Raw genomic sequence first — 15,544 nt, forward strand, 5'->3', positions numbered from 1 at the left:
TTCATTTGTACCCGGGGCTAGGGATTCTCATGAACACCGCACCGCTTTTTAATATATAAGGCGCTCTACGAGAAATGAAATAAAGAGGCATTAGACCCACTTTTTGTTCTGACATTTTTTTTTTCGTTTTTTTTTTCGCTTCACTTACGGGCTTTCTTTTATGTGGCGAACCAAAGAGAAGACAGTGCGTAACTCCGGTAGCCCGAGGCGAAAGGAACTCTTCCACGCCAGGCCTCCTTTTTTATTGAGCTTAACGCACACCAGGTTGGAATAAGAAAGACGGTTCGGGGAGAAATGGTGTCGGCGTTTTGATGAATGTTTCCCCCCGTAGTCCGCATTAATGTTTTTTTTTTTTTTCTTGTGGAGTTACGGGGCTGCTGAATTTGTTTTCCCTTCTTCTGATCTTTATGTATGTTTCCTTATTGTTTATGGCGTTTTTATTCGCCAGCTTTTCACTATCGCGCCGCAGCGGCTCTTCAAAGCCCGCCCAGAGAAATCTAAAGTTGGAGACGTTGCCTAGTCCACCCCGTCAACCGCGCAGCTTTTCCTTTTCTTTTTGTTGGTACATGGGCATGCTAGTTACACAGAATTTATAGAACTGAATTGACCCTTGTATTACCTGTATTTTTCACCGCCGCTAATGCCATGACGGTCTCACTTCCGGGATTTATTCGCTGCTATTTATTTATTTATTTCATTGTCAGTAAACTCACATCCATATCCCGTCAACGGTATTGAGCTACGAACAAACGGCGCACTCATGAGCGAGCTCAACTCGGATGCGGTTCTGTTTGCTTCTCTGTTTAGTTCTCGTCGAGTTGTTTTTTTTTTTTTTAAACCAACGTACGATATAGCAGTAGAGAAATGCAGCCGACACGAATTGCTTTATTAATTTACTGTTTTTTTAAACGACCTAATTCCCTTCCGTCTCCAGATCCGCTGCGCTAAATGTATACGGGGTCGTGCACTCTTAACGTAAACAGAAGAGTTCGTGGACCGTGCTGCACATAACAGAAACTGTTAAAATGAAGGCGAGAAGATTGTCGTTTAAAAGACACGCGGCCGGATGTTCTGCCCTTTTAAAGTCAGAACCACTCTCAACGTCCGCGAATTCGTGTCCAAATAACAGGTCATTTCCCCCCTCAGTTCCAGCTTATATATGAGCGAAGAATAAATTGGTGGACCGCAACTCGTGCCTCAAAATGTATTGAGGGACGATACTAGGGGTTATTACATGATATGTTTAAGGTTGTTCGTTTTCGGGTAAAATCAGATTCCTACACCCCGAACATGTTTTAGAAGTTTCGGGTTATATACCTGATTTCTCCCCTAATGGACCTTTTCAAAGGAGCGATCTGCACAATTGTGGTCTGGCGTTCCGCTGTTCTCACCAGTACCTGCTGGAAGCAAGCCCCACAAATACATCTTCAGAGCTCATTGAGTATTGGAATGACTCTACCACCCGTAACCTCAGGTTGGCAAATACTACCCGGCGATTGTTGTGCCTAGCTAATGGAGGCTGTGTTGTCGCGAGAACCTTCTCCCAGTTGAGATACGTTCAGCGATCAGACAGGCCTCAAAATGAAGACCGACAAGTTGCGCAAGAAGATTACCCTAATGTATGTAAACAAGGATGAGGGAACAATAGATGACCAGCTTTTCGCGAATATAATGTTTCATTTGCTTGAAGTTATCAGTGCTATTTACTGTCAGTATTTATTCATTTCCAAACAAATTCCAGATTTCGGAGAGAATTTTGAAGACAACCCTGAAGTCTCCCCGATTACCAGCTTGAGATAAACACCAACTTTAACGCGTTAGAGTTAAAACGATCGTGACGCCATCTAAAATAAACTGAGTTGTTAAAATAACTTCAGCACATCTATCGATTTAACCCGGAAAAAAAAAACGATTTCGGAATGGTTTCGCAGAAAAAACGGATTTCTCCCCGATTACCAGCTTGTAAAATAGCACCCGATTTTTACCCCTCGATTTTGAAAAAAAGTATAAAACCCGAAAATGAATAACCCTAGATCATACGTTGTATTCCTGGCTCCAAGAGAGAAGAAAAATGTCGGTGCATTCATTTACCAGAATGCACCTCTTCAGGTATCGTCATCGAGATCATCTCCGTGACCGGCTCCCTACGAACCGAGAGATGGCGCGCTGCTCACCAGCCAAGCAACCGCCGGTAGATCTACGCACCCAAACGCTTTCATTTTCCTTTTCAGATATTGTAACTGAAACATTTCATAAGGGGTATTCTGCGTTACCGCGACCTCATTTTAAACAACTCTTCGAAGAACACTCGAAAGCGTTTCTTGAATCGCTAATGGTTACCGGCTATGGGGTTGAACTCCTGCATACTCTCAACGAAGTGTTTCTAAAACGCTGGGAACGCGCCAAGGGTTATGGGAAAGAAAAAGAAAAAAGAGCATATGGAGTCGTGTTTAGTCCAGATATGTATTCAAAGGAGCGACCGTTTGCAACAAACAGAACTAGAGGCCCAAGAACCCAGCGTTTTCTAAAGCAGCTGTCATAACCCTTGAGCGTTTGGCAAGCTAACAGGCGCGCCATGAAATGTACGGGAGACGCGGCGACTCATCTAGTCTAGTATAGACTGCCTGTCTTCTGTGTCTTCTTGTGAAGTAGTTTTCTTTCACCGAGAGAAGATGTCAGCGTATGGCGGGTGTCAGCCGCATCAAAGATCGTGGCTCTGACGCGGGTGTCTTGATTTTGAACGCGCAGGGTATAGATGTCGCTTCGAGTGGTTGTCTCTTGAACTCAAGGAGTGATTCTATGTTTCTGTCTCCATTTTATTTCCGTCTGCTTTCGAAATAAAGATGTTAAAAAAGGTATACTTTATTTCGCTTTTCTCTGGCTGTTTTGGAGGTGAACTAGATAAAGTTGGTGCGTTTAGTTTTTTTTTTTTTTTTTTTAAGTGTGAGTGCTCGATATTCGGAAAGTCCCGCCCACGCCCGCGTCAAAGCGCAACTTTGTGTCCAAAACTTTCAGTGCGTCTTCGAAGGCACCTGGTGGTGACAGCTCCTTAGAAAACTGTCGCCGTTCGGTGCTTTGACATGTTGAAAAGGTCGCCCTGGAAACGAAGTTAAAGTTTTCTGCCCCCTCTCTCTCTTTTTCTCCCTTCATTTTTTTTTCTCTCCGCAGCGTCCTTATTGGTCGCTTTGGGGATTGCTCTGTGTGTTCGCAATGTTCAGCAGCAGTCAACGTAACGTTTTGCAAACTCAAGCGTTCGGTGTACTAATTTACGCGAGCTACGCAGCCAAACTCAGTTTATCTCTAGCCTAGCGCTGCCTGTTTCGGAGTTGAGAATTCAGACGAAAATTTGCGGCTAGACTACCCCAACGTGTGTTCTCGTCACTGTTATTCTTCAGAACATCTCGGCTCTCACGTCTGTAGCATTAAAAAAAATAGCCAAATGGGGGGAAAATATTCATTTCTACTTCCGCAAACTCACAAAAGTGATCTTGGTCAAGAGGATAATAAGACGATAATAAGACGGTAATAAGACGATGAAAAGCGGCGGAACAGGGCAAGTGCTTGCAGGTGGTGTCGTTCAAAGGTGTTTCCGTTATCCAATTACCGCTGTGTCTGCGTGCGGTTGCCGTACCTTTTTTTAGATTCCGCAGCGTGCGGTTTCCAGAATCTCACTGTGACCACGCTTAATTTTCCACGCTCACGTGGCCGCCGGTCGGACCTCCGCCGGCGCTCGACGGATCGAACGCACCGCCGTCCCCCTTGACCTCTGTTTGGGTAAGTCACGTCCGGCGTAACGTCGTCACGCTCGCGGCAGTGCCAGCACGTGCGGCCATGCGTAGTGGATGGTAGCTGCACGCTGCGTAGTCGCGTACAACATCGCAAGCCGACAAGAGAAATGGCTTTGACATTGGCTCGTTTCGGCTGTCTAGTCGGGTCGGATAAAAGTCACTCGTTGTCATCTTTCCCGTGCCTAATCACGAAATGGGGTTACTCTTAGTAGCCCAAGCTCACGAGTGCTCGTCTCGTTAATTTGCCCGTCGAGCACATTCAATTAAAAGAATCGTCTGCGCATGCGCGCGCATGAACATGCTTATGCTCCGTAGATTAGCTCTTTTCCTTCCAGGTTTGTTTCCGAATGTGTCTGGCTACCTGCATCGATATGGTCGTGTTTCTGAACAGGATGACCTGTTTAAAACAAAAGACCAACAAAAGAAACTATTTCAATAATATTTCTTTCTACCTGGCTTAAAGTTTGCTAACTCAACGGCTACTTGCGGGTGGGATGAATGAATGAGAATGGTAAATGCGTCCTAGAATGCCTTTCAGTGTCGTCAATAGTATGAATATGGGCAACTAGAATCAGTTCGTGATGCTAGCGAGACGGTGCGGCCACTTCGTAAGCCTTAGTGCAGATCTTATACCAGCGATAGGCCTTTGCAATCTTATTGCAAAGGTGTTCCTATTAATCTTAGATAAGACCCTGTTCGTCGTTTTTCAGCTCCCGGCATTAAAACACCACCGGAGCTGGGGAATAATAGCTTTTCACTGTGATTTATTGGTCAACTTTACTGGGATTTACTGGTCAACTTTTATCTCCCACCATAAGATGTTTTTTTAGGACACTTGGATGATTTTTATTTTTTCGGTCGAAGGTGCTTTATTTCGAATGTAGAGAACGACTGTTTCACACAGTTCTATGATACGGACCTCTTTCGTTGCAACCACAATTTTGAACATATCAATCGTTTCAAAAGGTATGTTCACAGCGTAAATGTGTTTGAACTTCGGTAAGTAACTTCCCGTGTTGTCAAGTGGCAGTGCCGAGTTCATAATAATCACTCCCGACATGTTTACTGCTTTGCGTTCGGGTCCTTTTCATAGACGGCTGAATGCGGCTACGATGTTGCATATTTAACGGCCCATTTGTTTTTATTCACGATCCTTGGCTTGACTCCATGTTTTTTTAATCGAAGTCTGAGAGGTTGTTGTCGTGCTGTGGATGGCACGAAATAGATGGTCGCGGTTATCGATTCTCATTGTTGTATTCAAGTTTAATGGACGACCGAGGCGCTATCGTTCACAACGCAATCTACAAAGTGGTAGAAAGATCGCGAACAACTCATCTTGGATTTAAATATAGCGACGTTCAATTCTAATGTCTTGCTTCGGTTGTAAGTGCTGATGACATTCGACGCACTTGTGACGTCGAACACGAAGCGCAGGTAATAAATAATGCGTAAGTGTTATGCGAACTCAGCCTCCATTTGGGGGCCGACATCGTCGATTCGCTTTAAAGTTTTGAGCGGCTCGTGGTCTGCCAGCATCAGCGGCAATGTTTCGGCCTTGTTCACCGCTTCGATCGTAAAACAATTCGGGTGCCTTGATGTTCCAGTGCGGCCCCGACATTTAGGGACTCTCCGAATACCTTCATGAATGAGTCAATGACGCCGTCAATACTCTGAGGCCCACATAATCTTACGCATCGCGTTTTAGTGGTATGATGTCTGGCGTTTGATTAAACTTCGGCTTAATAATGCTAAAGTTATAAATCGTCCTTTGAGCGACACAGCCGGCGTTGGCGTTGCCATCGGAAGCCGAGAAACGGCGCCCACGCAACTGCAAAGCGTTCTACGAACCTTTTCATCCGTTAATCTTTAATAAGATCGGAGCATGTTCTGGGCTGTGTTGCGCATGCGCGGTCACATCTTCCTGTCGACTGCGCCAGGAAGATATGACCCAGGACTAAGAAAATGATAAAGGTCTATAGCACGAGCTTCGCGATATAAAATAACACAAGTACAGGATAATGCTCGCAGGCAACGTCGTCTGGGCAACCGCAGAGCCAAGTGGAAAGCAGGCAGTGCAGCTGTGACTGTGAGTGCGGTATTACTGGCAAGTATACCTATATATCAAGCAGGGGCTCCGCTGACCCCACACAGCGGCGCAACAGCTGCGAGTACTCGCAGAGCAAAACTAGGAGTACGCAGCGGCGTTCAGTTGGACACCAAAGCTTTCACATTCATGATTTCTTCCTCGGAGCTTTTTTATCGCCTTTTTAAAATTCCTTGCTACCCGTCACGGAGCAAGAAAACAGCCCATTGCGGCTGGCGCGGGGAAGCGACCAGATAATGTCACAGTGAAAAGTAACGCGGACCACAAAGCTTCGCAGATGCGACGGCGAAGGAGAGGATAGCGACACCTGATGGACGAATTGATAGCGACCACAATTCATTCCGGGGCTACGCAGTGAAATGCGGATCGTGGTGGTCGCGAAGCTTCTTCTCCCGCGAGACATGCCGCTAGCCTGACCTGGGGCAAACACTTGTTACGTTATCTGGCTGCCGTAGGAAGCGGCGTTTCATCTCCTGTATTGTTCTGGCTCCGGGCTTCCCGTTCAGTAACGATATGTTACCACTGACCATGCCGCCCTGTAAAAGACACTTCACCTTTGGCAGCTGTGTAATAGGGGAAGCCTGACGCAAAAAAGCGGGGGGCGGTGGGAGGAGTTGGGAACGGGCAAGGGTTGGGGTGGGGGCGGAGTAGGGTCGTTCGCGCTTCCCGGTAACCATTTCGGAACAATGTTTTTTTTTTTGTACCTTTTCGAATTCCTTTTTTTTTTTCCGGCTGAAAAAGAAAAGGTGGCTAGAGGAAAGGCGTTCCTAAATCGTTCTTTTTTACAACGCAGTGGCAAAATGGTTCAACGCAAGAAACGCGCTCTGACCGATAAAACTGGCTAAGCGGAAAGTCATATACAATACGACCGCTGTATAGTTCTCCCCGAAGAGGAATTTACAGTTTATGCGGCCCTCTCTTTCGTACTTGCTTTTTAAGGAAATTTCTGCGTCAAACTTGTGTCCTGTTTTCTTTTTTTCACAGCGCCACCTCGTGGTCGCGTTCCCATTGTCAAAACTTACTGATACTTCCAAAGTCCACTGTCAGAAAAGCTTCCGCAACAACATCGAGCCGCTTCTTTTTTTTCTTCTTCTTTTTCTTTTACTTACGCGTTCAGTAACGTATAGCTGGATTCGCAGGGACGAAGTCGCACATTGACGACACTATTCCGTTGTGATTTACGCACCCCGATTCTGAAATCGGAACGCACTGAATTCGGGCTTGGTGGGACACGGTCACAGTAGATGCAAAGTTTTCTTTTTATTGTTTTCTGTTTACGATGAAAGATAGTTGCATCCTTTATACAACGACACCCAGATGGGGCGGGTGTGTGTGGTTGTGTGCGCGCGCGCGCGCAAGTAAGAACAGAGCCACACGAGAAAATATTTAAAATAATATAAGTTTACTGACGTTGATATATATATATATATATATACTCACACACACACCTTCTGTTCGTGCGCTGTTGTCTGGTAATAGCGCTTAAGCCAAGCCAATCCCCACTTGATATTAAGGCCTAAGGTTTGTGGCTTGGCTTCAATTCAAACGCTGCATTCTATAGGGAACAATGTCGTTACCCAGCTCGCCTCTTCCGTAAACAGCCCGAACGATTCGCTCAAAGGAGAACGTGACTTTTGTAAGCCCCTTTCGGTTTGCATCAGAGGAACGGTAAACCGTGGCGGCAGTTTTCTCCCGGAATATGATGCTACGAGAGTTTCTCTCGTTACAGGCTGCAGGCTTATGTGCTTCAGCCATTTCGCGGCTTCCTGGTGTTTCACCTTCTCCCCCGCATTCGCTTCTATCTGAGGTTGTTTTGGGGTGTGGAGTCACGATCGCATGGAAGCTACCCAGCGATGCGCGTGCCCCTACGCTGCTTGGAGAGCGCGGCGAAGAAGACGACGACGTCGTTTCGGTCGGCGGCTCGCATGAAAATGTGACGGTCGTTATCCACCGTATTTTCTCTATCGCTCCCCTCGGGCGTATACCGTTTTCCGTTTTGCTCGAAAATTCAGCACTCCCGTTCCGCCCGGTCGCTATCGTATTCCGTCGTAAACATCGTTCCACACGCGTTGTCGTTTTGTCCCAGGAGCATATCCGGATGGCGTGGCTGTTTGGCGCATGTAATCCGTATAAGAAGCAGCTATTGTTTGATCGTTTATTGCTCCAAAGAGGCGAAACTAGTGGCTTGTTAGTGTCTTCTCCTGACAGATTAAGCATAAGGACATCGTCATCATCATCGTCGTCGTCAATCATCATCGTGACCACGCCCCGCAGCAGCCGTGATATCCCTTTGCTCGCTGTTTTATTGAAATAATAATAATAAGCGTCTTCGTCATCATCATCATGATCATAATCACAATCTCGACCTCGAACGTCACTCATCATTGCCGTCGTAAATCATCACGATCACTGCCATTAACAGCCGTGATACCGTTTCCCACGCGCTGTTATTGCCGTACGCACGCCTGCCAGTTACGCGGGGATAATTACCCACCTGGAAATGGGCAAAATCGATCGGGTCACTGACAACCTGTCAACTGCTGGTTTGCCCCGAAGAACGAGCTACGTACTACTACGGCCAGCGCAGCGTCGGTCCAGGAATAGCAAGCGGACAGGATAAAAATGTGAATTTCCGCAGTGTCGACAAAATTAGTCCGCGAATGCGTGAGTCGCGTGACGCCGCCGGTTGTCCCGGAGCACAATTTCTCTTCGTTTCGCGCGTCCAACTTCTTTGTCTTTTTGGCTATTTCCTATAGTTCATCTCACAAGCTAGCTGCAGCACTGTGGAGGCTACATTGTTGTCCCCCTCAGGGCGCCTAACTCACCGCGAAGGAAGCGACAAAAGGCGCCGGGGCCGTGCGGTGCCACTTGCCGAGAGGGGAGAAGGGAGTGTCCTTTCAGGACCCCCTTCACGGCGGATTAGGCGCCCTCAGTGGGCGCACTATTGATAACAATGTAGCCTCCACAGTGCTGCAGCTAGCTTGTGAGATGAACTATAGTTATTTTCTCCCTTGAATCTGTTTTTCGATTTTGTGATCGAAGTGAACCCGTTATGCCGTCATAAAGGTACCATGCCTCGGTGGGGACGAAGCGTTAAATGTCATGTTTGTCCCATCCCATTTTTTGTCATCGTGACCAGTGTTCGCTCCTTTCTGTTAATACCTCTATACTACTACTACTACTACTACTACTACTACTACTACTACTACTGCTAGTAGTAGTAGGTAGTAGTAGTAGTGGTACTTTTCTTTTTTCGACGTGTCTTTCTTTTTAGCCACACACACACACGCACGCACGCACGCACACGCACACACACACACACACACACACACACACTCTCTCTCTCTCTCTCTCTCTCTCTCTCTCTCTCTCTCTCTCTCTCTCTCTCTCTCTCTTTCTCTCTCTCTTTTTCGGACGCTCGGCAAAAACACCAGCGAAGATATTTCCTTCTGTATCGGCAAAGTAAGTTTTGTACACATTTCGCTCAGCGTGACGGGCATCAACGGACATTGCGAGCCCCTAAGTAGCTCCCCTGTTAATGCGTCGGCGCTGTAACTGCCCCAGGATAGATGGGACGACAGCGGTAATACGTACGTCCTTTGAAAGCAGGGCTGCTAGCTCAATTCCCTATCCTTTCTCGCTCTGCCAGGTCTGTCTTTCATCGCAAATTCTCCCAGCAGTGTCTGCACAGGCCTACCCTTCTCGGCGCATTAATCGCATCACGAAACGACGAAGCTCGCGAAATGGCGTTGCTCCCGGCAGTGTGCCGTGCGTAGCGGGAGTGTCCCTCTCTAAATGCCGGAGGCGTCCCGCGCTGGAAAGGCACCACGTAAATGCAACCGCTTGCCTCTTGGAACAGATTGACTTTCCTCTCGTTGTTTCTCGTTGCCCCGCGGCGCGTGTGTGTTCAGCCTCCGACCCGATTTCGGGGAGCTAAACTGCCGTTATCTCCCTGTTGCCTCCCCCTTCGTCGCAGCTCTTTTCGCTAAAAGCTTAGCGGCCGAGCGGAGCGTGCGGTGGGAAGTAGGTGATGACGAGAGAGCGAGGAGGGGAGGGGTCGCCAAGTCGGAAGTAAGCTATCGTTAAAGCGCTTCCGAGAGCCAGCTTCCGGGACTTTTCCCCCTTCCTCCTCTTTCCCTCCCGGCGGGCTTAACCAGCAGAGGTCAGAGTGGACAGGCCAGGGGGGCCTGTTTACCGGTGCACTCTGCCGAAACGACGAGATCTTGTCGGCGACGTGGAGTCCATTTTCTGTGAGCCCTGGGCCCAGCTCGCTTGATTTTGTTTTCGCTGGCTCCGACGTGGAGGAGATAGCGTAAAATCCGTCTCTTCGTTCGGGGAAGCTGATTGTAGCGGCTTCGCCTTAAACGTCGTGACATCTTTCGGTCATTAGGGGAGAAGGAAAAGGGGGCTTTGCGTTGACCCTGCTTTTGTAGTTCCGTAATGCTAGAGACATTATTCTGGAGTTTGTCGGTAATTTTGTTGCGTGTGCGTCCCATCGAGGGCCTGGAGGTTTATTTCTTATGTAGTTCCGGTTTATTCTATTCACCGCATGTCTCATCCATCTGATCTAGCCTACTGTACGGCCATGTTTTGCTGCGAGAGACGTTACTCCGCGTCCTTACCAGGGCACAATTATATATATACGCTGAAGCTTCTTGCCGACCAGGGCATAATAACCGCCTTAAATCGGTGTAATATATATTCTTCTATATATATATATAGAATATATAGAATATATTCTATATATTCTTCTCTCGAACATATATGTTCGAGAGAAGTGAGAAGCCACGTTTCGCTAATAGTACGCTGCAAGAAATATTCCAGCATGTTGGAAATATTTTTATTTTCGGAAACGCAGTAGTTTGTAATTTTTTTGATAGCACTATTAGTACTCTTTCGTCAGAGTGCAAACGAGATTTACCAAGGTGTTCTTGTTAATTTCGGCTTCGGGATGGGTAAAAACTTTATTTTGAGAGCAACGTACCCTTTTCATCCTACATTTTACCGTAACCGCGATTGAACTTATACAAAGTTCGATTATTCGAGACCCGCGTGCCGCGTTCGCGGAGTCATTTGATGCGATGCTTCAAGAACTGCAACAGTCGTTCCTGGAGTAACTGACTGTTTCTCCTCCTTCTTATTCACACAGTGACAGCTATTGTGCGAAGTGACAGCGACATCGCATTATCCGACGCCGCGGTGCCGGCGTGGTCGCGGGATCTTTGTAAAGCGCGGCGGCGGAGTACGTTCGTCGAGGGGAACGCCTATTTATAGGCGACCGGTCTATATCGCGATCCCGGTTCGTCCTCCCGCGCCTCCCGCTGCTAAAGCCGGCCACCGGTGCGGCATCTCTGATCACGCAAGTCGTCCATCGCCTCCGCCGACTTCGCTGCTTTTTCCAACATCCGGGTCCCTCTCCTCGACCGTCAATGCGCGGATCCCTTTCTCTTTCGCCCCCCCTCTGTCTGCCCGCTTTGCTTTATTGCTGGAACTTTTTTCGGCAGCGCAGGTCCGTTTTAATTTTAGAGTCGCCACCAAGATCCGTCTTTCTGGCCCTTTTCGTTGTTTTCTTTATATGCCCGATATCTTCTCCGTGGCGAACGTAAACAAACGGTCTTGCGCGCTTGGCGCTGCTTCGGCCTTGCCGCCTACGTGGTGCGATGTTTGAAGTGTTCCTTGCTTTCGCTGCCTTGCCTTGATGGAGACGGAGTGGCCTTGGTGGTTTATTATTTGTTGCAGGAACTAGAACACACACACATACATACAGACAGACGTACGCACACCATACAGACAGACAGACAGACAGACAGACAGACATTCGCGTGCGCACACACAGACAGACAGACAGGCGCGCGCACACATGCAGACAGACGCACGCACGCACGCGCATCGTAATCTACATGGTAAAAAATCTTATCTACTGATGTAGGTGTTTAGTATTCAGACTTTAATGAAGAGACTCCAGGTTGCTGTAGTGCACGTTACACTTAACTGCATTTATGAGTACCAATTGAAGTCAACTATATTGTCAATTATAACAAGGAAAACCATGGCCCAAGCAATATCCCAAATGACATCGACCTTAGATCAACGCTGTCAGTTTGACATTTTGTTGACTTCTGTATTCGTCGCTATAGCTTGGCGCCTCTTTCCTGTATATCTCGTTTTCCATAAATCTTGCGATAAAACTAGCCGGTATAGAGACATTAATTAATTTCTAGGCACGCAGTTTGGGTGTCGTGCGATAAGTCCCACCGTAGGCGCAGGACAGAGTCTCTGTTCGGTGTATTAGCGGCTTGGCTTCTAACCCCGAGGGTAAAAGTTCGAGCCCAAGGCAGCGGCCTTCGTGTTATTATATGCATAACCCCCTTTGGAGACGGATTTTCGCCAACACGCTACATAAACCATGGTGATCCGATCGACTCGTAGTCATCTATACTTCGCCTCGTGCCTTGGGTCCGGAATCATTAATCACGCAGTTTCGAGTTCTCATTAAAGAGCGGCACGCGTTCTCCACCATTCTCGACAGTTTCAATTGGAAGGTGCAGTGCACCGCGCTATTTGAGTCTCTGCACTGAGTGATTAGAAGGGTGGCCGAATGCTACTATACAGGAAACGCCGCTTTAATTAAGGATCGGACGCTGCGCCAGGGCGGAGGATTGGTTACTTTCGCTGAGCATAAGCGCATTAACGATACCGGTTTCTGTCTTTTTATTTTTTTTTTTCAACTTCGTTTTTGCTTTTTTGTTTTTCTTGTTCATTTTGCCTTGTCCTGTTTAGGCTGTCACGTAACATGTAATTCTTCTTTTGCTCAACATGACGCGGTCTCGCCCTTCACCTTCAAGGCTTCCTCGCCATTTGCATTCGCTGTCTCCAGAAATCTCAGAGAAATTGTGCGACGCAGCTGTTTCCATCGCATGCCATTGCGCTTTTTTCTACCAGTGAAGGAAAATATATTTAGAAAAAGGACCGTGTAAAACAGAGCCAAAGCTGCTGCGAATCAGTATAAGTCTGGTCATCATCCTTTGAACATTAATAACATCGCATTTTCTGGCCTGTACTGCACATGTGAAGTTAGATCGTCCTGTCCGGTGCGCCCAATCAGTAGGCGCTAAAAAAAGCTCACTGATAAAATAGCTGCTCCCAGGCCGAAGAAATTAGAAAGGTCTTGAAAATAACAAGGAAAACAATTAAAAATATCGCCGGAACGCTTGGCCGGCAGCGCGGAGTCAGCAGAAAACAGCGGAGGCGAGAGGAAGGGAGGTAAATGTGACGTCACGGTTCAGTGGCGCCGTCTGCAGCGGAACAATCGAACGCGCCCGCAGCGCTGCTCGTTTCCGGCGCGGTAGCGGAGGGAAGCTCGGCGAAGGCGAGGAGGCGGCCGGTGGAAAGGGGGAGCGGCGGCCGGGACGCTGCCGGCAAAACGCGTTCTCCCTGCCTGTCCCGCTGTGTTGTGCCTCGAACTGCGCTCTCGGACGAGAGCGGCGTCTGCTGCGTTTTATGTTGTTTTTCACTTTTGGTTGCCCAATTTTCGCCCCGTGACGCCGCCTGCGCTCGCCCTAGGACCGTCTACTGAAACCCCGCACGAGGGACGAAGATTGCGCGTGCCCTTGCAGCGAGTTTGGTGAACGCGAACTTATTTCCCTTCCGTGTCGTCCGCTGCACAAGCCCGCGATCGCCTTCTTCAGCGAGCGTCGAAAAATCTTCAAGTGTACATACTCTTTTCTGTCTGCTTTCGTCGTCGATCGGGCGGATTTACTGACCGTGTCTACGACATCGCTAACCAACCGTTTAACCGTGGTGGTCACTTCCAACGTCGCCGGCTGAAAGTGACGCGAAAGGGTTATCCCGTGCGCGTTTTTATCGTCGCCGGTGCCGGGTCATTTACCAGCAGTCATGAACGGCGACCCCCCGGATAAGTTATCCAGCAAGGTAAACTTTTTCCTGAAACCAATCCTTTGTGTTTTTTTCCCCTTGTCGCCGCATTCAAAACGATGCCGTGCAACGTAGCCATTTTCAAAGTGTGTTGACGCCCATGTAAAGTTCGCTTTGCTGCATGAACGTGTGGTGAGATGGCCAAGGAATATGACTGAAAACGAGGGGTGGCGTTAGAAGCTGACACCTCTGGTGTGAATAAAGGCGTTGTTAGAAAGCTGTCGCACCTGCGATCAAAGCACCAGCGATACTAAAATTCCGATACATTGTGTTATCGGAGCAGTCACGCCTACAGGTGACGTCACAAATTGTTATCTTCGCACTTAATTGACTCGTGCTGAAAGCGAAAGACTGCCCGGTCTTACCAATGCGGCGGTATTTGGCGCTTTAGCGTATTTCTCTTCCATGCAAGCTTCAATCGGTTTGAATTGGAAACACGTGCGTTCCTTCAACGGCGTACAAGTGCACACAAATGAATTAAGCAATACCCCCCAAAAAGAACGAAATAGTTGCATTCAGTGCGCTGTAATCCACGCTATGCATGCGTCGGCGCATAGATCGGTCGGCTTCTTTCGCTTTGAGCGCCTTTCGAATGAAGTGGGCTGCTTTGATCGCAAGGTCATCAGGGCACTGCCTTTTTTTACGTGTGCATTGTCCTCAATGCCTGCTGAACTAAAATAACGCCGGCATAAGAATCTCGTTTTCTCAGCGGCCATTCGCACCTACCCCCGTTAAACATGAGCCTCCGGTATTAAAAAAACAAAACAAGACACGAGTGTTTCGGTATTTCGTGGAGGCATTGTTGGCTGCGGGAAAAAAAGCAGATGTGGGTGTCAAGTTGTCATTGAGCAAAGTTCATGATCCGGCCTGGCATTTAGACGCTGGCTTTGGCACGACCCTGGCTCGTCAACGGCGTGCGGTCGCTTACCCCCTGAAATCTCCTTTGCGGCCTTAATTTGTGGTTTGAAGCGCAGCAGCGGCAGCAGCAGCAGCAATGGTAGTGGTGGCATCGGATGCACCACCAACTCGATTAGAGACGAGGGGCCGGGAAGACAAACACAAATTTGCTTTTAAAAGAAAAAGATTCCTTAGTCCTGATAACAGTGATACCGAGTTCATCGCGAACTTCGAAGAAATAATCTGCATTAAAGAACACACATGAAGCATCAACGACTCCCAGACACTTCCCGGCTATTTCTCCATGGCGTCACGAAATTTGTTTGTGCGATTTGCGAACTCCGACGTAGGCTACCGCGAGGAAAGATAACTAGGCAATTGTAGTGGGGCCTTTAGTTGCCCTTCATCGTGTCATTTGAACGCTAACGTGCAGTTGACTCACTTATAACTGTGTTGTTAGGACTGGCCCTTATTACGTCACTCTTCCCGTATGACGTCACTGTGGCGCGAAATTTGAAAGCTCGTAATATATTTGTCGCGTTTTCTTTTTCGGCTTAAAAAAAAAAACAATGTATTTTGCGGCTGGAATGTAGCTGAGGGAGTTACTGAAAGCGGGTTCTTTCAAAAGAACTAGGTTGTGTGTTGTTTTCATGGCCCCTTGAACAGGAAGACGCAGTGACGACCGATTGTTGTCGCGATCATTCAAGAATTGAGACGTGCGGCACGCCCACCCACATCTCGTGTCACGTTGAACGCGACCGTGGCTTCCGCTTCCTTCAGAAAGCCGCGCCCTTGATACACGTCGGCGTGTCACTTTTAA

General features: G+C 48.0%; 1 protein-coding gene and 1 long non-coding RNA gene across 8 annotated transcripts in view; one reads left to right on the forward strand and one right to left on the reverse strand.

Annotated features, from left to right (window-relative positions):
* Positions 1 to 15,544, forward strand: part of LOC144159361 (adenosylhomocysteinase-like 1) — a 267,623-nt gene that overhangs the window by 151,424 nt on the left and 100,655 nt on the right. Inside the window, exon 1 of one of the 7 annotated variants that reach the window (XM_077690791.1) lies at positions 13,292 to 13,824. The exons of the other annotated variants lie outside the window; for them this stretch is intronic. Coding sequence (XP_077546917.1) covers positions 13,789 to 13,824 — 36 coding nt within the window. The 5' untranslated portion in view covers positions 13,292 to 13,788. Of the gene's footprint in view, positions 1 to 13,291; positions 13,825 to 15,544 lie in introns of those variants that run through there. 7 annotated transcript variants of the gene reach the window in all.
* LOC144159364 (uncharacterized) overlaps positions 1 to 15,544 on the reverse strand; it is a 149,421-nt gene that overhangs the window by 131,251 nt on the left and 2,626 nt on the right. The gene's annotated exons all lie outside the window — the stretch shown is intronic.

This window comes from Haemaphysalis longicornis, unplaced genomic scaffold (genome assembly GCF_048455015.1).
Source record: "Haemaphysalis longicornis isolate Haplotype H1 unplaced genomic scaffold, Haemaphysalis longicornis Haplotype H1 scaffold_10, whole genome shotgun sequence".
NCBI classification, from domain to species: Eukaryota; Metazoa; Arthropoda; class Arachnida; order Ixodida; family Ixodidae; genus Haemaphysalis; species Haemaphysalis longicornis.